Raw genomic sequence first — 22,986 nt, forward strand, 5'->3', positions numbered from 1 at the left:
TACCTGCTCTGCTGACTATTCTGAGCTGCCCATACAGAATCTGACTCTTCGTCCTTCATCTCATGAACAGACGAATAACCATCTATCATAACCATTTGCTGTAAAAATAATGAATTTAAAACCTTGTGAAGTTCTTCCCTGATGTTGCTGTAGCTGGGGAAGTATTAAACACAAGACAAAAGGAAGCCTCATGATTGTCACACTCACACGTAAAACATACTGTGTCTCCTTCCATCAGTGCTTGTCACAAACCTGGGACCCTAAATAGTGACACTGGCTTTGATAGAAACACACCTCACTGGTCCCAGCTTTGGCCCAGGCTCTGGGCGTGCAAGCGTTACTCGCTCTGCGGGTGGATGGGACTACAGAAGCGTGAACGACCTTGAGAGCTGTGGCCCGGAAGGCTCTGCTCGCCTGCACTCCCTGGGGACGGTGGGAGGAGGCAGGACAGGGCCCCCACAGCCCCCGCTCGCCACCACGGGGGCCTGCCAAGGGCTGCCCGTCCTCCCACGCACCCGCTGCCACCCGCACTCCGACTGTCAGCAGCTTCGATTACGGCACATTACCCAGTGTCCATTGAGACTTGCTAACACTTCTTCTCCTGATTTAATCTTCCCAGAGATTTGATTAATGCTTGCGCTGCCACCGAAGAAAGGCTGTCAGGGGAGAAAAGAAATAGAAAACACGATCAGTCCAGTGAGAATTGGGAGAAAGCCAAATGCGGTGATGTAGCAGGAGGGAAGGAAAGTGCAATCTGCTTGATTTCCACTATTTCTGGGGAAAGGCAGAATGAATTCTAAAACAAATTTTACTGTCTAGCACTGTGCCCTCCTCCTTTTGTCTGCAATACAAAAATCAGTGTAAGAGCTGCAGGAAGGGAGATAAGCCTTCAGGTGCCTTGTCTTCATTGCAAATACATTTATTGTCAGCTAGACATCAGGATAAGTGTATGTGGGCAAGTCCTTCCCGTTGTTCAGAATCACATTGCAGTTTGCAGCCTTATACTTGCAGCCTTGTCCAAAGGAAAGGAGCAGCACTAACACAGCTGGTGATTTTTCCTGCTTATGGCACAGCAAGAGCAGTGTGGCACTGCTGACGGCTGCATCTGCATGAAGTCTCCAGTGTGAAGAAGCTCTCAGCAGCAGCAAACAAAAGAAGAAAAAGGGTATTTCCAGAGTGAAGGAAAAGAGTCTCAGAACAAAGGAAAATTCCCCTCACCTCCTGCCTGCCAAACACAGGAAACAGCAGTGATAGAGTGACCAGCTTTTCCATTCATACCACACATTTCTTCAGATATTTAGGCAGCTACTTTCCAATAACATTCATGCAGAGGAACTTTTTTTTTCTTAATAACAATATAAACCTAAATTTCCCACAATATCCATGGAAAAAGAAATCACAAGTATCTCAAGAATCAATGTATGCAATCCAGTAGAGAATTGGTATGTATCCAAATTAATAACAAAGTTATGGGGTTTATCTTTAATTTCTCACAATTCTACTAAAAAAGGTGGCTAAAAAATATCCAAAGCAGAACATGTAATTATGCCCCAGGGAACTTTCTGAGTCATGTTTGGACTAAGCATATTGAAGGGGCTGCATTTTAAGCTCTGAAGTGTTTGTAGGTTTGAGATGACACTGACTGAAGTCAGGGAAATACTCCATTGGCCTTGACATAGCACATCATGCCTACGCGAAGAAGAGGTTTTAAAGAGAAGTGTATGCAAATGTCAAGGAAAGACATGGAGCAACAGTTCACTTTGTAAGGGCAAATAAAGACAGAAAATTATTACTGTTCCCAGAAAAACACAGTCTGAAAAAGACTCCCCTAACTCCAGTAATCTCTCACATTTATGTTAGCTAAGGCTGAAACTCTGAAGTCCTGCAGGCTCTCAGTTCTCCATCCTTTATTTTATGCTCAGGCAAGTTTGTTGGAACAGATGAGAAATGGATGTTCCTTAAAAAGCAAGTTAACTGTCCAAGAAAAGTTACAGGTCATCACCTTCCGTCCCAAATTCTAACACGTGTAACTACAAGAATGCTCTAAGATGTCTCAATTTTATCTGCATACCATAAATCTGTATCACCAGGCTTTCTAGGGGAGGGAATATCTACATGAACAAGTCAGTACAAGGCAACGACAGTGCAGCTCATCAGTGTGATAGCCACTCAAAATTATCTGCCTGAAAATGGGCTCTTATCCTACCACCAAGGCAAGATCCTGTAGCCTTAAGAAACACAAGGTCCAGTTCATTTTAACACCTGCAAGGTAAGAGTACATGTGTGATGACTACTGGAGATGTACACCGAAGATCCACATTCTAACTTGGCTCAAAGTAGCTTGTACACCTCGCTGTATTTTGCAAGCAAAAATAATTGTACTTTTCTGAACAGAAGCTACGCTGTCATTGCCAAACATTCAGCTGGCTGGCAGTGAACAAGCCATGTGTAAAACTCAGGCTTCCTGGCTTCAAATCGAGTTGCACTAGGAAAAACTGACTGCAGGGTGATGCCTCCTCTCTGGGTAGGCCACCCCATCATACATGCATATGTTGCTGGTACATAAATGTTCTAGTGTGTATGGTCAAACCTTGCCTGGAGCACAGAGGCAAGCCTGAGACTCATTCAAAATGGGGGCCACGATGTCTCTCACCTTTAGCTTGAATTCCAGTTCTGCCCTGTGGTTAGTTTTCTCACAGTCGATGGTAACTTTTCCTCCAAGCTCCATTGTCATGGTACCATATAAAAGTCCTGAAATGGAAAAAAAGAGACTTAAGAGAGGCCCCACTGGAAGTAATCTGCTTTCTCAACTCAAACTGGCTCTCACTGAAATGCTGTGAAATTCGCTGCTTGGCTTAGAGTTTTGAAAAGACAGAAACCAAAGTTTCTAGGAAATGACTCTTTACTATAAGCATGAAGAATCCTCCCCTGAGTCCCTATTCCCTGCTTATTACACCAGTTAGGAAACAGCTTGACTCAGAGATTCTGATAGTGCCTCTGTGGCAAGCTGAAAGTGGGAAAGGGAAAATAAGGAAGACTGCTCAGCAACCTCATTTATACTGGTGCTTAGACAGCCTCGGTTGCTCCTCACAAGGTAGATGGGGCAGAGAGGAGCTGCAACGGGATGCAGCAGAATATGGGAGACTAGCAGTCATGTAAGGGATTCTCTTTTACACATGCTTACCATTTTCTGAAAAGGTCATTTGCAGAACAAGAAATATTGACAAGAGAAATATTTATGCACAGGAATAGTTCACAGAGAGCATAATTTACAGAAGCTACTGTTTCCAGGTAGCTAGACCCTCCACAAATATTAACTTAGAGGTCAACATGCCAAAACAAAAAATATGGAAAAAACAAAATTGGATCAAACTGCTGCAGGAGTGATTTTATCACTGTGGTTGAAATGGCATGCAGGCTTCCCATCCTACGGAGAAATGCAAAGTTACAGGAGTGAATCAGCAGCCATCCCTGGCCTCAGGGCACGTTCAGCTCAACAGAGCAAAGCCACATGGTAACAGGTATTAGCCTCACTGAGGCAGCTCATACACTGAGGAATATAATGATTAGAGTAACAAAGGAATCAGAAGTCAGGAATTTCCTTCAGTCTCAAAAAATCAGAAAACATATTACATAGTGTTAACATTAGAAAAACTTTTTATCCTTAGAAGCTAAGAAATGTACTCTTATTCTTTCCATCTACACTTTATCTGCAGTGCAGGTATGCAATATTTTTTGTCTCTACACAGTGTTAAAATTAACTTAGATGGGCCTAATTCTGTCCCCAGCTCTGCACAGACAAATCGAAAAGACTTCAGCGAGGATTACCCGTCTTCTGCTGAGCGCCATGACTCATGTGTGGAGCAACTGCTCCCTGGAATTACCAGCCCTGCGCCGCCCAGTATCCCAGAGGGGAGAAGAGAGCTGGTGAAAAGTCAGCCAGTAACATACCATTACATTATTCTGTTTGCTTCCTATTTGAACAGTCACAACGTACCTTTACAGTGGGCGTATGGCATAGTAATTATATACTCTTCCCCCCTGCTTAGAAACGTAAGCTTTGCTTTCCCATCCAAGAGTGCAGAAAGTGAGTTACCTAGAATTTAAAAGAACAAATACATATATATATATCTATCAAGAAAATGCATGTTATACTTGGTCACTTGTCCTACTTTAGAAAAACACTTCCATTTAAATCTAGGTCACTAATAAAAGAAGATATACAATAACTCAGGACCCCTGCAAATCATTTACTGTTGGAGGCAGTCAGTTCTAATGAAGTCTGGTGTATGGCTCATATTTGCTCTGGCATTTAGCTCCCATTGCAGAAAAAGCAGTAGATTAAATGAGTCATCAGTGGAATGCAGAAAGCAGTTCCAATGCTTAGGAGATTTTCAGGTCCTTCTGCTCTGACAACTTTTCTGATTGTATATGATCCCAAATAACAAATAAAATTGCCAGAAGGACAGCAATGACTATTTACAAGTGTTTCAGCAAATATATTTACCAGACGATCTTACTTCAGAGGTGTTTGTCTTAAGTATTTCCAACAGCAACACTGTTTCAGAGCCTGCAGTTGAGCTGTCTCCATTGCAATTAAAACATCCCAGAAAGATTCAACTCTCAGAAATCTGGGAGCTAAATAAATGGTTACATTTACACAGAGACTTTTGCAAAAGACAGTTGGATGATCACATAGCTATAAAATGGCTCATCGGCGAGCATACGCAAAGTGGTCTGACAAACAACTGCCCATACATTCTTATGAACCTTTGCTTTCTGAAAAACAGGTTTTAAAAACTCTCCATTTTTCTATCTATTTTTCTATTTTTTTTTTAACATAAGTATGATTTCTCACTGAACTGGTGGAAATGCGGAAAACCCAGGAGAGACAAGACAAGGAATTAGGGTGTCCTGCTGGTAGATGTCTTAAGCATTTATTTGCTATTAACTCTCAACACACTCAGGAGCGACTGAAAACCAAACCAAAACCAACACCACAATGTTACCCAAAGGATGCCCAGGCTTAATACCTTACCGTAAAACTTGGATCTAGCCAGAATGCTCCCAGTAATGCAGAATCCGTCCTTCCTATTGCTGACATGAAAAGCTGACACTGGCGGATGATGGGAGACCTAGAAGAAGAAACAGCACAAGTCACATGCAGTGGTGTGTATAGGCTGAGCAGAGCAGTGGGTGCACACGCAGCCCCACACGGTGTTACACCTGTCCCAGGGGAACGGCAACACAGGGGCCACAGGACTGAGCAGAGACCTCTCAGCCCCAGCCGCACCATTAACCTCGGTGCTAAAGGAGGGAACATTATATGTGAGACCATTATATATGAGAACATTATATACGTAGACTTTCTCCCCTACTCCGTGTTTTCTGGTCCTTGTGCATTTGATATCACTTTGGGCCAATACACACACTGTCACATTTTCAACACAATAAATGACAGCACAGAAGTTTTTGGCAGTATCTGAATAACCTCTATAAAATGGATGCAGTGGCTGAAATAAAATAAAACAAAATTCTCTGATGAAATAGAAAAAAAAGTACATGAAACAAGGGGTCCCTGTACCAAAGTCCACATGGTTCTCAGATCTCTCTATTAACACTGTAAATCTCAATTTTGTCAGGCCAGTTACCCTGTGATCTCTGCCCTTCATTTTTCCCCGAAGACATAGAGATAATTTACTCCTGTTAAAATCATTATAGAAAGTTTAGAAATAAAGGAAGGTAGGATTTGGTGATGTGTTTTATGTCCCTTTTGACAGAGGCAACACAAACCATGTTTTATGAACAATAAGAAAGCAGTAAGGCAGAATCCTATGAAAAAGGTCTTTATTGAAGAGGCTAATGTTTCATGAGGGACACCTGCTTTTATAGTCTTGAGTGGCCACCAAAGCTCACATTATTACTGTAAAAAGAAGATCAGCAGCTAGTTTTATCCCAATGTCCCTCTCTGGATGTTTACACAGAACTCCCAAGTTTCTCTCCCAGGGTGAGATGAGGAGCATGTTCCTAAGCACATGGGTTCAAGGAGGATGCTGTTTGCAACACCTGAGCATCCAAACAAAGCAACTTACCTGTTCTGCTATGTAAAATGTGTGACTGTTCGTCTGAGGGTGAAACCAACAGCAGCGGAATGTCTCTCCCAGAATAGGGTTGTATGGCTTCTTTATTCCCTGAAAAGCAAAGCAATCAAAACCTGCTACAAATGAAGATTTGTGATCCAGCTCTACAGAGATGGCCACAAAAAAACATAATAATTTTCTCCCTGATATTTTAAACTAAGTCAAGCAGAAGAATCGAAACTGAAGGACTGGCTACATACATCCTCCTAATCTAATCTTGTAATCTGAGCCACAGATTCATCTGCTATTCTCACCAACTTTATCCTTGATACTGCCTGATCAAAGCTTTACAAGATGATCAAACGTTATTATTTCTGCCACTACATGCAGCAGGTGCATTGTGATGTGCAAACATGGCACTATGGTACTAATGGGCCTGAAAAGATAAAGGAGACTTGCTTTCAGCAAAGGGAAAAGTCTTGCATCAGAGGACATGTTATTTGTTGATGACTAGTTTTGCCTTCTAGCAGTCCAGTGCAAAGGCTCTGAGGTTGATCAACACTATTTTGCACTCAATATCTACTCCAAAACCAAATGCAAGTTCACATTTAAAAGTAATGGTCAAAGTCTTCTGAACAACAGAAGAGGTAGTGTGTCAAAGGAAAGGCAATAAAGAAATACACAACCATAGCAGAAGATTTCAATGCCTGTTACAACCCCAACATCATGTATTCTTTTACCTTGGGCTTCTTATAGAAGCCAGACAGATACCACCTCAAAACTTGCTTCATTCGACTGTATGGATCATCTTCAAGGACAGCCCTGCAGGACAGAACACAAAATGCTCTTTATACTGTTCACACATCATATTCATTGCATACAAGTATCATAATATTACTTTCAGTAATATTTCCCCAGAGCTAAAGGGAAGTAACTTCTGTGCTGCTGCCAGTGAAAAAAGTGTCCGCCAACACAAGTGATTTTTTTATAGTAACCTACATCATACAACACACACACAACTCTTAAAAAGTGTTGCTCCTTGCCCTGCATTCCTGAAAAAATACTAATAAAATTTCTGGAGTGCATCAGGTCTGATTGCCTGTTCAAGTATGTTAATGTGGCACTGCCACTCACACTAGCATTTAGTTACAGCTAATAGTCCTGTGTGAGTCATAAAAACAATAATACTTATGCCACCAAAATAAAAAAATGACTGTTTTTCTCTCTTTTTCTTTGTTTCCCTCTTCCTTAAAAGATCTTTAAAGCTGATGTGCTATGTAGCCTCATTCAGTCCTGTGAGATTTCATACAATAACGTAGGTTGGAAGTGACCTCTCAAGGTCATTTCATCCAACCCTTCCCTGCTCAAAGATGAAGTGGGAAGTAAACATAAATCGAGTTACAGGTTCTTCCAATCATTTAGTCAGATTTGAAAATCAACCTGGATAAGTTCTTGCAAAATCCATTCAGAAGGATCATGTGTACCACAAAGAGCTTTAACAAAACCTCCAAACCTCTTGAAGTTTTCTTAGAACTCAGCACTGAGAACCATTTTCTTAACTTCAGACATTACAAGTACCACAAACAAGGCTTGAAGATACCACAATTCTAATATAACCCAGAAGCAGTAGAATAAACTTGAGTAACTAGTGCTGCTATTTGAATATTGCACACACTGATTTTAAAATATGCCAGGCATATCTCTTTGAGGAGGCTGGTTCTATTTGCAAGCATAACATTTTCTACTTTCTACTCTGCTGCTCCCTGCAGGTCTCTCTCATCAGTGTTGTTAAAAGATGTTTCTTATTTGTTTACCAACCAACATCATTATATTGCTTTTGGGGCTAGAAGTGTTTGACAGTTCTGTTTTCTCTCTGTCCTGTTCCGCCCTGTACACGAGCACACCAGAAGGTGGCACAGCTCTGCTGCAAGACGCTCAAAGGCAAGAGCTGAATTCCCCATCAGCTCCAGCCAATGCTGGTAAACATGTGCATGTACAAAGGTAGTTTTGTCTAAGTTTAACTGTTTTCCTTGCCCCTCGCTGGGGGGCAGTCCATCTTTAAAAGATCACTGAAGCTGGCGCCTGGCTTGATTTACACTGAATCCAGCGACCTGGGTATTATTTGGGAGCCTTTCAAGCACACAAATGCACCCCAGCCAGCACCAAGCTAACACTGTAACTCAGTTTCAGAAACAGAAGAGAAGTGCCAATGTTGGGAACGCTCAGTGTGCTGCTTACTGGGAAAGCAGGTCGGCATGGTAGTAGTAATCAGAGAGTTTGTTAAGGAACGAGCGTGGCTCCAGGATGAAGGTGGGCAGCACCACACGTGACAGGTCCATGCCGGGCCGCAGCTGCTTCAGCAGGATCCACATCAGGCTCTTGTTCTCCTCAGAGACAGTTTCTGTCTGAGACGATTCACCTGTCTACAATGGGAAAAAGGAAGTTCAGGGCAGAAACATGAAAACCATTTCTTGTGGGTGCATCTACCTGGACAGTCCAAGCTTACCCAGGCACACCTGGCCCTGGCACAAGGGTGAATACTCAGCTACACCACTGCAAAGAGACAGCAGCTCTGTCGCAGAAGTGAATCCTCAAAGCGCTGAAGTGAGTGGTACGGAAAGCCCCGATCCCCTGTGAGAGCTGGCATGAGGCAGGGAACACACATGTGCTGTGCCCCTTCCTGAGACACTGCCTCCACACACCCAGGACTGCAACGGGCCAACCTGTACCGACAGTAACCGAGGGGACTCTGCGCTGCGGTCCCTCAGGGGGTGTGGACATGCCCAAGGCTGTCACAGCATCACTGCGGCCTGGTGGGATGCATATGAGAAGCTCCTCTCAGTCCCATTCTCAACAAACGAGAGACTCTAAGATTTAACACTATAGGCATAGAAAAAATTTAGGAAGTAAGCACTGATTAACAAAGAATGGAAGCAGTCCTCCCAGTTCAAAATAAGAAAAATTGGTAGTGTAGGTACAGTAGAGGCCCCTCTGCCAGCAACATGCACAAAAACTACAGCACCCTGTAATGGTGCTCAGTGCCCTTTGTAGTAAAAGTGCAGGTTACAGTAAAAAGGCCAGGGATTATGTTGTGGTTTCAGTTATAACTGTGCAGTTTCTCTGCATTTAGTGGGGCTACCCAAGCTTTAACATGGGGGACTTGGCCTTTCAAGCCACTGGAGAAAGTAAATTTTCAAACACGAATGTCATTTTAACGCATCATAATTTAACAATGAAAGATAATACTTTGGCTTTCTACTGTTTCTAGGCAAAAGATTTTCATGAGAAAAAGAGCATGGATCCATTTCTGGAATGGACTTTGGTTTGGGAGAGGACACACAGCGTATCCCAATACGATCTGCAGATGGTGTAAATCACTAAACACTCATTTTCACCACCTGAGCATTCCCAGCACTACCTTCTTAGCTCCCAATCAGCCCTTTTACTAGTCATGCAGAAACACACTAAGTCCTGCTTGCAGGCTGAGGGGAATTTCAGATTGAGGAACAACAAAGCTCTTTCCATTTCACTGCTTTTCCATTACCACACCATTCCTCTTGTGACAGGCTGGTGCAATACACAGCCTGAACCTCCAAGAAGAAATGGAAACCATTAAAGAACACAATACCACAGCATCTGCTAAGGCTTACAATACATATGGGTCTCTCAGAACTTTCATTATTTATCCAGGTTCTCAAGTGTGTGTGTATTGGCAATATAAATTAATGCCATCTTGAAAATGCTGTACAAATTGTTACTTAGAATTAATCATTGCAGAAGAGATGGATGAAAAGGGAAGGAGAAGGTGGTGCAGGAAGAAGAAAACAATTTCAAGTAATTTCTAGTGTGCTTCCCCCTAAAAGATATCACCCTCAATAACCCTTTTTATAACTTCTTAAAACTAAAAGATTGGAAAAAAAAGAGGGTTTTTTTGTTATCTATCTACCTACTAATGAGGTGTTTTTTATATTCTAGATTAACTCTTTTCAGTCTCAAAGTCTTTCTTACACCTGTCTGTGCCATCACATGCCTATTGCAAACAAGGCAAAGCTGGAGCATCAGATGCACAAGCACACACCTTCAAAGGCGTACAGATGCACAAACACGTGTAAACCTTTCAAATGAACTTGCAAAGCCAAGCTGAAAATTTAACAGTGGTAGTTTGCATCTCCTCTGAATTTTGTCGTGCCAAATCTTGAAGGAAGATACACAAAAGGGAGAGATACACAAAAGAGGAGTTGGATTTCGTTGCCTCTTTAGGCAACAGTTCTGTTTGCAGGGGCCTTCACCTCACACTTGACATCTGAAATGGCAGCAAACATCTGCCACCTGGATTGGTGGCTCCAGACCACGAGCTGGTACTCTTGGGGCTGGTTTGGCTGTGGAAAGGGGGAGGAAAAACTGAACTCCTCCTGCACCCCTGCAAGGTGCTAATGGCAAAGACAGTTTTTGTGGTCTCTCATGTAGGTTGTCCTGCTGTGAGAAGTCTGTGGAGAAATAAATAGGAGTAACGTAATCTGGACATGGAACACCTAACTATATTCTCAGTGTTTTAAGTTATCACTCAGTGAAACACAGAGTGTAACTAGGATATATTGAACTACTTGTTTCCTCAATATTAGTAGTACACTTTCAGGAAAACATTGAAAGAAGAGCCTAAGAGGCTGGTGAAGGGTCTGGAACACAAGTGTTACGAGGAGTGACTAAGGGAACTGGGGCTGTTCAGCCTGGAGAAAAGGAGACTGAAAGGAGATGTTACCGCTGCCTACAACTACCTGAAGTTGTAGCGAGGTGGTGTTGGTCTCTTCTACCCAGTAACAAGCGATAGGATAAGAGAAAATGGCCTCAAATTGCACCAGGGGAGATTTAGATTGGATATTTTGAAAAAAATCTTCACTGAAAGGGTTGTCAGTCATTGGAACAGGCTGCCCAGGGAAGTGTTTGAGTCGCTGTCCCTGAGGGTATTTAAAATATGTCCAGACATGGTTCCTTAGGGACATGGTTTAGTGGTGGACTTGGCAGTGTTAGGTTAATGGCTGGACTCAATGATGTCAAGGGTCTTTTCCAACCTAAATAGTTCTATGATTCTAAGAAAGAAACAGCTTTCTAGCAATGTGGTTTTCTTCGAAGCATCAACCAGACTTCAGTTTCCTTGTTCGAAGTGATAGGCAAGGGAGCACCCAGAGCCCTCCCAGCACTGGAGCAGAGCTCCTCCTCTGCCTGCCCAGATGGATTCGCATCCAACACACCTTCTCCCTTCCTCAGAGGTGTCACAGTGACATCCAGCTAACAAAGGCTCTTATATGGAACAGAAATGCATCCTCCTGCTGTTAAGTGACATGAGAAATGGCTTTCCTACAAGAAACTGTCATTTAGGAATCAAGTGGTTCAAATGTTCCCTTAGGACACACAAAAAGGATGTTCCATGCATAATGAAAAAAATGAAAGTATCATATTTTGTATCATGCAAAGACTGAGCATCCTAATTGGCCAGAACACATGCCCAGAATAATAGTTCCCCCTCCTGCTGGCTCCACAAAGCACTGTGCCAATGCTATGCGGCTCTTTAATGCAATAACTGGTTAAAGCAATCGCTGATGCTGGAAACGTGCCAAAGTGCTGTAGCGGAGCCGCTGTTCATAATGCATAATTATTAGAGCAGATGATAATTCAACATAATTTAGCAGAAAGCTGTGCACTGCTTTATCCGTAAAACACTGGAACTCACAAAACTGGTTCTTAGCTGCCATGCATCTAAAAGGCTGAATGCTAGATACTATGAACAAAGACATTTTAACAGAAACAGGCAGTGATTAAAATTATTTCTTTTACCTCTCCGAATTCCTCATAGATCTGTTCAATATAAGTTGTCCCTTTCCTTCCTGGAGAGACTTCCGCCTGCATTTCTGACTGATCGCTCTCGCTTTCATTTGTTTTCCGGCTGTTCTCCTGTGTTTCGTTCTCCGACTCTTCTACGTTGTCTCTCTCAGATTTGTCCGAAAAAGCATCATTTTCCAAATGGTGATGGTTCTCCAGGCCTGATTCATTCAAACTGCAACACACAGTTCATTACTTGCTTCAATTCCGTTTACAAAGTCAGATTACTTTAGGCCTTTTAGATAAGGTAAAAACATCCTCCAGGACTCAAAATAGGGTGTGCAGCCAAGGAGAGTTTAAGAAATTTATTTCCTGAATACTAGGGTTTTTATCACAGAAACAGTGGGATATTCTCCATCAAAATTCTCCCCTCCAAACTGCACTTTGCAAAAGCTGCTCTACTTACCCACCCCTATGCAGAATTGCTGCTGGCAATGGGAACCCACATACCGGAGGGATACAGAGCACACGCTAACAACTGTACACGGCTGATCAGAGAACTGAAATGTCAATCAGGAAAGATATTTCCCTTTACAGAAGCAAAGCAGTGGATTGTAGCATATGGGAAAAAATGACATTATGGGATACATTCTCTTTTCAGCACTACTGCTACTTTATTTCAGCAGATGGTGGTCCTAAGTCAGCCCTACACTAGAAAAGGCAAATTTAAAAATCAATAGAAGTAAGTATTTTTTCATACACATACACACCCCCACAGTAACCTGGGGAATGTCCTTCCCCCAGAAAATGCTGTGTGGAAGAACTCAGCTGAAAGCAAGGACAGGACAATTACATGTAAGAAGAATATCCAGATTATAACAGCATCCAAGAGAAAGCACAGAAGGTCTAGCAAATATCATGTTCAGTGATCCAGGCTTTATAGAATGAGGAAAAAGCCAAAATTCTCTCTCAAGTAGCCTATAGCATCTCCATTTGAAAAAGCAGATGCAGTTCATATGACAGATGGCAAACATGATCACATGGGCCAGAGGTCAGACACTGTAAAGTATTTACTAAATGCCCATTTTTTTCAAGTGATATTTAGCATGGGCTTCAGTTTTCCCTATTTATACAATTCTTGGCACACATATCACCTCTTCCATGGCCTAGCCTCGCTCGCAGGTGCTGGCTGACCTTCTCAGTTTGACCCTCCTCTGAATATTTCTTACCCAAGTCCTCAGGAAAAATTTCCCTTGGACAAAGCAATACGAAAAGATTTCCAGCTATACATGAGTTTCAGAGGATCTAAACAGGCTCCGGATCGTGAATATATATTGTTACCTGCTGTAGTGCATCTCCCTCTCAAAGTAACATTTTTCTCCTCAATACAGGGGAGTGTTCTGTCAAGGTTGAAGTCTCTCCATGATGGGGCTTTTCTCAGGCCATTCTGGCCATGTTCCAATTTTGATTATAGCTTAATGTTGAAAGGTTCCATCCCTGGTTCTCCCTCTCTCTTTTTTTTTTTTTAATTAACAAAAAAAGATAATAAGGCATTGCTAGTTAGAGCCAGATTAAAAACCAAACCAACAAACAACAGAAGACTCAGAACGTAGAAATGGCATCAGCTTTTCAGACGATCTCAACTTCCAACTATGCACTGAAATAAGCTCATGATTTTAACACGCCAAGCAAGCCATATTGTGACAGTCACAGCTCAGCTTCTGGAGAAGCTCAGTTTCTAGAGTTCTTTTGAAAGTGTCGTCTACAGCTTTCTGTGCCTGTAGAAAATCTTTCTTTTAACTCCATATATGTATGTATGCATATATGTCTATGTGTGTATATATATAAACTACAAGTTTTTTAAATTTACAGTTCTACTGTAAAACAAAACTAAGATCATAAATCAGACAGTCAATGACCGCTATACTCCAGCAGTAATAATTCACTATCAGACATTACATGTCTTCATCATTCCAGTGCCAGGATGTTACTTTTCTTTTTTTGTTGTTTTTTGCTAGCAACTAGCAAGTGTAATGACTGATAACTAAATACATCGGAAGTACAGAGTACAGCGCATGCATAAGTTTAAGATAATAAAGGAGAAAAAAGGTGAGGAGAGAGGTGTCTAGAGAGATTATCCCATGATTCCTCAGCAAAGATACTTCCTGGATGATAAGTCCAGAAGTTATTAGTTGCTGAGCATTTAAATTTATTTCTAATTTATTTCTTAATTTTTCAATATGTTTGCCTGTGGTTGCTATGCTCCCTTACCTAGGGCAGGTTTTCTCCATGGAGTAAAAATGTTTGAAAGAACAATTCATTATAAGGCTTATGGTTCATGGCTGAGAAGTAGTAATTGTTTCTATTTCACATTTGTAAGAAGAGTGTTTTTCAGTGTCACCTGTCTCACACTTGGGAAATATTTCAAGTTTCAGAGGAGCAAATGACTCTCTCAGTTTCCTCTGCTCTCTCCTATTATTTTTTAAGGATTTCAGATTTAGTTAAAGAGGGAATTAAATTCACATGAAATCCCACTCAACTGTGCGCTGATTACCCACCAGACACAAACAAGACAAGACTTAACACATCCAGAGCCAAGGAGTCATTCTGGAGAACCAAAGTGAAAACAGGTGCTCCTCATTCTGAGTATGAGGAAAAAATCTGAGATGCTGAAGTGGAGCCACGCTCTTCTATTCCTCCAAACAGAATCATCACCGAATATATACGATATTCTAAAAACAAAAGCCACACCATGAGCTTGAACTACACTCAATGTGAAGACTTCTCAGGGGCTTCTGATGGGATTTGGACCAGGCTTTAAAAGCTGGGAAAGAATGACTATGCTAAAAGTCAACACTGGATTTCCGCCATGAACATGAATCACTTGGCATTTTTCATGGCTAATTTACTGTTTCAGTATATTGGGAGCTATCTTATACCATAGTTTTATTCTCTAGGGCATTCCTGGTAACTTCAGTAGGTGACCAGGACTTCTTTGGGTTTGATACCACTCTTCTACACAAAGCAAAAAAACCCTTTGGCTCTTGTTAATCAGGAAAACCAGCCAGATTCTTGGGGTTGCTGGAGATAAGACATGGAAGCCACAAGAAATACAACTTCATATTAAAAAGAAGAGTACCTGTTGCACTGAAGGCCTCTTGTCTTAAATCACAGATTTACACAGTATTTTAGCCTTTGATTCACTTGCACAGTTCTCTCCCTCTCATTTTTATACACTACTAAAGATACACATTTTAAAATCACTATATAATCTTGACTTCTTTCCCAGCGGGAAAGGAGCAAAGCAGCCAGCAGACAAATGCAACTTTGTCTCAACAGAAGATTCGCCTTTGCCAGCTCCCTTGGGTTTTGTTCTCCCTATAATATCCATGATCTCCCTTTACTTTTTCTTTTCTTGACAGAGCAGTTTGGCTAATTTGAAGATAGAGTTAAATGTAATTAACTGCCCCCCTAACAAGAGCGTGCCAGTTTAATTGGTAAGATTCCCTGTAGGGAAGGCATTTAATTAGAATGATTGAATCCCTATGAGGAAGCCACTGTCAGTGGTAAACCTAAAAACCTTTGCTCAGCCCTTGTACAGCTTTGGTTTTGCGTATTCCCTTCTTTAAATGTTCTTTATTGCTCCAGGGATGGCAGCAAGTCATCTCCCTGTCCCTCAGCCATCAAACTCCCCTGGGCTTTAAGCACTGGGCAAAGCCTAGGTACATATTAAAACCAGTGGTAGGACTCCGAAAGGAGAGTGTATTGTCCAGACAACCAGATGCTGAACACCCAACGTGAACCAGACTCACTCAAATCTGAGTCTGTCAGAAAAAATCTGGTTCCAATTGTGGGTACTCTGTCTTGCTGAAAATGCTGCCACATGTGCTACTACTGAGCCCCATCATTCAAGAGGGCTTTTAATGTGGAACAACTAAGAGGTAAAACAGAGGCACCATTTTAGCATAATTTATGCATCATATTTTGTAATATTTTGTAATACAACTATAACTCTATCTCTGCACATCCTTACAGTAGCCATGAGTCTGCCTGTATGTTTTCAGTGCCACAGGCTCTTAGGATTTCTGTATACACATCCACCAGCCGAAAAACAAGTCCACTGCATTCCTGGATTCATTAGCACAGCAAGTACAGTCCTAAGAGACTCCCTCTTAGGCAGAAAGAAATTAGAACATAAAGTATTACAGAAGAAGCCCAAGAACAACAGAAATATATGCACAAGTACTATGTGACACACCCTGGCAACACATCAGATTGCCTGCTCTTCTACCATTGCTCTTCAGTAAAGCTCTTCTTCAAACTCTAGCTAAAAACCCAAACAGCAGGACTGGAGAACACCTGCTGTGAATATCACAGCCTAAGGGCAGACCAAAATGCTGCCATGGGACCAGAGATACCTCGGCTCTCAGAGGAGGACTCAGATCCCTGCTGTTATTATAATAGAGCCTAAGAAAACAGTTTCAAGTGAGGTCCCACTGTGCAAGGCATCAACTTTGTGGGGTGCAAGAATTACCACCTTAAAAACCGTGTAACCAATGGTGCATTGCTGTGAACCCTAAGAGTCAAATTCCTATCAGCAGAACTAGAAAAAGAGACTACATCTCCCTGCTCCCACTCCAAGGGCCAAGTGTCTACACCAGAAGGATTTTTGAAGTTGCCTGTTTAGCTATAAGCAACAGATAAGGCTTGGGGTTTTTTAAAGCTTACAGAGCTTTGATGTGAGTTGTTCCAAAATGCTGCAGTAATACTAGGAATATGAATAGGAAGAAGGCTGTGCGGACACTTTTCCCTTATGTAAAAATTTATCTGATGCATCAAGGAAGAAACTGGAAACCACTCAAAACCCCTGTAGAGAGAGAAAGTAATTATAAAACTGAGGATGCAGTCTGTGCACTCTGCTGACTATGACACAGTATTACTAGAAAAAAGAACACATTATTAAAAAATAGATCAGACCCAGAGCTGTATGTGCTAGACAACAGACACCATTAGTGATTGTGTGAGGAACCACGGGTCTACTGTAGTAGATGGATTCTGTAGTCTTTACTTAGGAAAGCTATTTTTCATGCCAGCATCTCCAGACAGCATTTTGGCCCAAGTAGGCAACAGCAGAAAATTGTTTATGTACATATGAGCACAGCTGAAGTTCCCCCCAGTCTGTGTGCCCAAGCGTCAGGTGACAACAATCCTCATATGCACCAAACCCACTAGTGATGGATGCAGCAGCAGAACATACAGGCTGGTTTTTAAACAGGTTTTCTTGGTGGACTCTGGCTGGATTATGCTAAAGTGAAAAGAATTACAAAGTGTGAGCCATGCAACAGCTCTCTGTGCATTAAGAAGTGATAATGCCATCTTACTGGAAGAACTCCTGGTCTGAGATGGTGCTTGTGTGCAAGAGGTGGTTGAGCCCTGCATGTGCAGAATCACTCGAACAGTTCATTTCTCCATCCTTTCCCTGCTTGGAGGCACTGAGCCGGAAGAGGCTGGAGCAACGCAGGGCAAGTTCCAAAGCATCCAGCCAGCATCGGCCTGTGAAAACAAAAGGAATTATCTAAGCACAGGAGAGTAAATAAGACAATTCATTCATTGCTTCTCAAAAGCTTGTTGCCTGGGAGTAAAGCTCATTAGAATTCAGGAAGTCATTGTGTACAATAACCTATTTTTCATATACATAATCCCTAGGTTATCTTGCCAGAAATGGTGCATTTTAGTGGCTGCATGAGTGGTACATCTGCACAGGTAATACAATGGGAAGCTGTCCTGGTTTCGGCTGGGATAGACTTAATGTTCTTCCCAGCAGCTGATTTAGTGCTGTGTTTTGGATTTATCATGAGAATACTGCTGGTAACACACTGATGTTTTAGTTGATCCTAAGTAGTCAAGAACTTTTCAGTTTCACGTGCCCTGCCAGGTGCACAAGAAGCTGGGAGGGGGCACAGCCAGGACAGCTGACCAAAACTGGTCAAACGGATGTTCCACATCATATGACACCATGCTCATTATGTATTTTTGGGGAGGGAGAAGGAAGAAGAGGATGTGTGGAGTTACAGTATTTGCGTTCCCCAGTAACCATTACGTGTGATGGAGCCCGGCTTTCCTGGAGATGGGTGAACACCTGCCTACTGATGGGAAGTGGTGAATAAATTCCTTGTTTTGCTTTGCTTGCCTGCGTGGCTTTTGCTTTACTTATTAAACTGTCTTTATCTCAATCCATGAGTTTTCTCACTTTTACTGTTCTGACCCTCTCCCTGTCCCATCTGGGATGAGAGAGCGAGTGGCTTTGTGGGGTTTAGTTGCTGGCTGGTGGTAACCCATGACGGAAGCTCACAGCTCACCCCAACTCCCTCTCCCCTAATAGCGTCTCTTCCTCTAAACTCCCACAACCTGTTCACATCTCCTTTTGCCCCTTTCTGATTTAGTCTGAAATGCAGGAAACGTGTACAGATACGGTCCTTTCAAACCACCTAGCAGCTCATGATTGCAAGCAATACACCCCGATAACACGTTCAGCATCTGGCATCCCCATGACACACACTCCCCAATGGCAGGGAGACACCAGGGCACTGCGCCGTGCAGGAGAGGCCCCTGCCTGGTGTGGGATCACTGAACCACAAGCAGGCTCGAGCATCCCAAAAGGGTGTAGTGCTGCAGCAACAATATCTCGGAACAAGAGCCAGGAAGATCAGTACTTGGCAGACTGATTAAGACTAGAGGCAGTTGCTTGTCAGGCTGTTTATTTTTCCTTTTCTCTGTATTTTTTTCCCTTTTCTCTATTCCTTCTCCCTGCCCAGTCCACCAGACAATGTGGGGGGAGCATGAGTTTTCCTTATCTTGTCACAAAAAACCTTTACCTGAAGGGTCTACTTTGCAATACCAGAAACTATAAGCATGACACAGAGATGAGACAAACCACAGTTCCCACACACAGCTTCACCAGACTTTTTTAAGGCCTGAGCAGGTCCCACAGGCAGGCAGCAAAGGAAAATCACAGGAATCCATACAGACCCTTGGCTCCTTCTGCAATGATCCATACAAATCTGCAAAGCTGTGTGTTAGCATAAAAGCCAAATCACCACAATGTTGGAGTCACTGTGTTCGAGGAGCATCTGAAAATAGCCTGCTTCTGTAGCGCAGTCATTAATGAGGCCAAGACACCTGCAAATTGGCTGAACATTCAAGAACTGAGGTATCAAGGGAGTTATCCTCTAATTTCAAGCATGTAAAACAGAGCTCTTCATTACACTCCTCAGAATATATTTTCCCAATAATGAGAAGTGTGCTTGAGAGGCAATGAAGAAAACAAGGATTTTGCTCTAGCAATGGCAAGTGTTACAAATAGGTTTTCCCTGGACCACATACATTCTGAGGTCCCATTTGGGGAACGCTTCCATTACATTCAATTCCATCACACACTTAGCATCAAGCGCATGCATAAATCCCACTGCGATCCTGCTCTCTTGTGCGGAACTCCCATCTATTTCAATATGACCAAAATTTGGCTCTATAAGAGGATCAATGGGAGTTTTAAAAAAAATTCAGGTGATATGTCTACAAAGAAACGTTTAAAAATTTGAGTATCTTTTAGTGGTTGCTTTGGAACAAAGCTGCAACCAGTAAATGAGAGAAGAATACCCCAGACTTCAAAGAGTTGCACTTGAACAGTGATCCACTAGCACCACAGAACCCAGTCATTTATTCTAATCTCATCCCATAAATTCCTTCAGCATCAGCTTACAATTTAATAATAAAATCACACATAATGGTTAATAAAAGATTAAGAAGGTTGAAGGCTGTTGGAATTGATTTCACACTATTTTGTATTTAACAAATATTCTTGCATTAAGGCTTCACACGTAGAGATTTATTCTCTTCTCGCCATGAGGAGGATTTGCATGGATAACCCATTAGAGTTAATGGCTGTGCTGAGCACAAATCCCTCCTACGTATCCGCTCTCCCCCCAAACACATCAAGATGAAAACCCATTTCAGGTTATTCTGTACAAGGGAGCACATTCCTGTTTAGGCTCAGCTCCTTCAACTTTACCTTTTCTTTTCCAGTTCTGCAGAATGAGGACTGTATAATTTGACATTTGTAAATGCTGCATATGTCAAGATATTTTTGCATTCAATGAGCTTGTAAAATCAGGTATTTTGATAGGTAGCTTGATTTGTAGCAGCATGAGCACTTTGGAGCAGTAATGGGGCTACAGAGATGATTAGGGGTCTGGAGCATCTTAGTTGGAGAGACTGAGAGAGCTGGGTCTGTTCAGCCTGGAGAAGGCTGAGAGGGGATCTCATCAATGTTTATAAATATCTGAAGGGTAGGTGTCAAGAGGATGGGACCAGACTCCTTTCAGTGGTGCCCAATGACAGGATGAGGGGCAACGGGCACAGACTGAAGCACAGGAGGTTCCATCTGAATGTGAGGAGAAACTTCTTTACTTCGAGGGTGACAGAGCCCTGGAACAGGCTGCCCAGAGAGCTTGTGGAGTCTCCTTCTCTGGAGACATTCAAAACCCGCCTGGACACACTCCTGTGTGATCTGCTCTGGGTGAACTTGCTTTAGCAGGTGGGTTGGACTAGAGGATCTCCAGAGCTTCCTTCCAACCTCAGCAGTTCTGTGATTCTGTGATGGGGGTCAGCTCCTCCGCCCTCTGGGGCACTCACACAAAGACAGGACCTTATGATGGTTACAGAAACGCACTGGCTATGTTCACACTTTCTAACAAGGGTGGCAAGGGTGACCCCAAAGTTCCCTTCAGCCATGTTGCTCTCCGGATTTGCAGGCAGAGCAGTCTCTGCTGGCTGTCGCCCTGTCACTGCCACTGGTATTCACTGGTACTGACATGGTACGTACAGGCTTGGTCAAACCTTTGGGCTTGTCCACCACATTACCAGAGGAAATTTCTCCATAACATATCTAGGATTTTTATCTCTTTGGGTAACTCCCTGGAAAGGGTTATGAGTAGCTTGAATCTTTTTTGAAACCTTATTCAAGGAGCCTAAATTAAAAACAAAATTACCAAAAAAAAAATTCTGATTTTCCAAAGCAAAGACACAAAGCTCTAGAGGAACTTGCTATGCTTTAGCAGTCAGAGTTACTTGTGCCTCATAGAACACAGAAATGGCATCAGTTTGCCCTTGTTTCCATTTCTAACAGCAACTGAGTTCAAGGGAGGCACAGAATCCTCAAGCTAAGAAACGGGCCTTCAGCCATCAGGTGGTGCTGTGAATCCAAACAAATACATGCCACAAAACCAGATGTAAAATCTAGGATTTCCTCTGCAAATGAAAAGGTTACATTTTCTGCAAGTCAACAGTGTGTTAATTGCAGCACAACACCGTAAAATTATATCCTCTCAATTTCAGGGATTGCACACAAGATAAATGTATTTCATTGCTAAGGGCCTACATAAAATGTTTTTACATTTGAGTGATCCTGCTACTGAGCAATATTCTTCTTTATTCTGAAAATGATACAGAAATGCTAGCATTTGGATTACTTAATTGCTTACCTGACAAGTCTAATCACTCCCTCAGGAACTGCAGAAGGGGAAAAATGTATGTGGTCACATAATTAAAGGTTGTCATCTATAGTCACGGCAGTCTGCATGAAGGCTTCATAGTTACCTTACTTCTCACATATTTTGAGTGGTTGTCTCAAGTCATGTTTTTTTGTATACAAGGCAATTAGATCAGTGAAGGATGCAAAATGTGGGTTCCTTCAGAGAGGAATGGCAGCCCAACATGATATGTACAACAAAAAAGAGCTGCAAAGGAGTTACAACACTATTCTTTCAGAAGGTTGGACGTTTTAAAAACTGCAATGTAAAATATTGCAATCAGTTATCGGTTATAATTTTCCACAAATTGTGGCTTAAAGCAAGCAGATGTCTAAATTCTGAAGGAAAACCCAAGAGTATATTGTCAGCCTATGGCAGAATCTCCCCATAGGCTTGTAAGCTCTTTTTATATCAAATAATACATTACTCTATCCACTGCAATGATTACTTTTGCACAGTTTCTGCAGAGGTCATGTCTCAAAAACACCTGCATTACCTCCTTCTGCTTGGGAGCTGGGAACTAAGTATTCCTTTTCAAATGTTATTTCCAAGATTGACCTTTTCTTCATTGTATTTAGTATTTTGTCACAGGGGCAGCCCACAGAGTAAGCTCTGGCTCTTACCTGGGCTGCAGAGGGGGAAGGATGAAAGAGGGAGAAAGTAAAATAACACTCCCATGTATCTCACAAGCCACACACAAGGGTTTACAAGACTCAGCAACAGAAATCTTTCATCCAAGCTAACAGAGTTCTCAGTGAGGATAATAATCGACAGAAACGACACCCCACCCAGAGAAGATCCCCAACTGTGATGTTCAAAGCCCAGTAGATCATCATACTGGCAGCCAGCACGAAGAGGACATTCCACATCACCCCTTTTTAGGCACCTGAACTGGTCGGGTGGGTGGGTTGCTCAGCCACCTTTGGCTCCCTCCAGGAATGATGAAGAAAGAGTGAGACTCTTTGACAAGGCTGTTTCTAAAGCACCAGAAGTGGATGTCCTACCAGAGGGCTAGAGCTAGCCTGGGTTTCTGCTCTCTTTTGTAGCAACCTCTTTCCTTGCACTGATCATGGGTTTCAATATCAACTCCCTACATCACTTTAGCAAATGATGATCACAGCATTTGGCACGTGACAGATGTCCCAGGAAAGTGAGATGTCAGAGGAACACATCTGCACATCACTTAGATGTGCTCACTGAAAAAAAACAAAAGAGAGATGAAACAGAGTTGTCACTCCTAAGTAGGCCTGCAACCTTTTTTCTCTGCTATATGTGTTCACGGTAAAATGACAAGAGTCATCAGTGACAATTTGAAAAAGAAAACTCATTGAAACATCAGTTAAATACAGCTGGGTTCCAAAGTTTATTCCTTCATGAAAAGTTTGGGGAAAAAAAAAAAAGCTAATACAGGATGTGTGTTGCCTTGACTTTGCAAAAACAAAGCCAAATGTGCAGCCCACATATGGTTTGAAACCTTCCATATGCTTTCTCCAGGCCTTTTT

At 42.3% G+C, this 22,986-nt stretch overlaps 1 protein-coding gene across 1 annotated transcript in view; it reads right to left on the reverse strand.

Annotated features, from left to right (window-relative positions):
- OSBPL5 (oxysterol binding protein like 5) overlaps positions 1-22,986 on the reverse strand; it is a gene marked incomplete at both ends in the record, with an annotated part of 180,874 nt that overhangs the window by 8,977 nt on the left and 148,911 nt on the right. Inside the window, 9 exons of the mRNA XM_080346065.1 lie at positions 567-656; positions 2,654-2,751; positions 3,998-4,096; positions 5,039-5,135; positions 6,093-6,191; positions 6,821-6,902; positions 8,319-8,503; positions 11,913-12,132; positions 17,279-17,450. Coding sequence (XP_080202191.1) covers positions 567-656; positions 2,654-2,751; positions 3,998-4,096; positions 5,039-5,135; positions 6,093-6,191; positions 6,821-6,902; positions 8,319-8,503; positions 11,913-12,132; positions 17,279-17,450 — 1,142 coding nt within the window. The remainder of the gene's footprint in view (positions 1-566; positions 657-2,653; positions 2,752-3,997; positions 4,097-5,038; positions 5,136-6,092; positions 6,192-6,820; positions 6,903-8,318; positions 8,504-11,912; positions 12,133-17,278; positions 17,451-22,986) is intronic.

The sequence above is a fragment of the Nesoenas mayeri genome, assembly GCF_963082525.1.
Source record: "Nesoenas mayeri genome assembly, chromosome: 5".
Classification (NCBI taxonomy): domain Eukaryota; kingdom Metazoa; phylum Chordata; class Aves; order Columbiformes; family Columbidae; genus Nesoenas; species Nesoenas mayeri.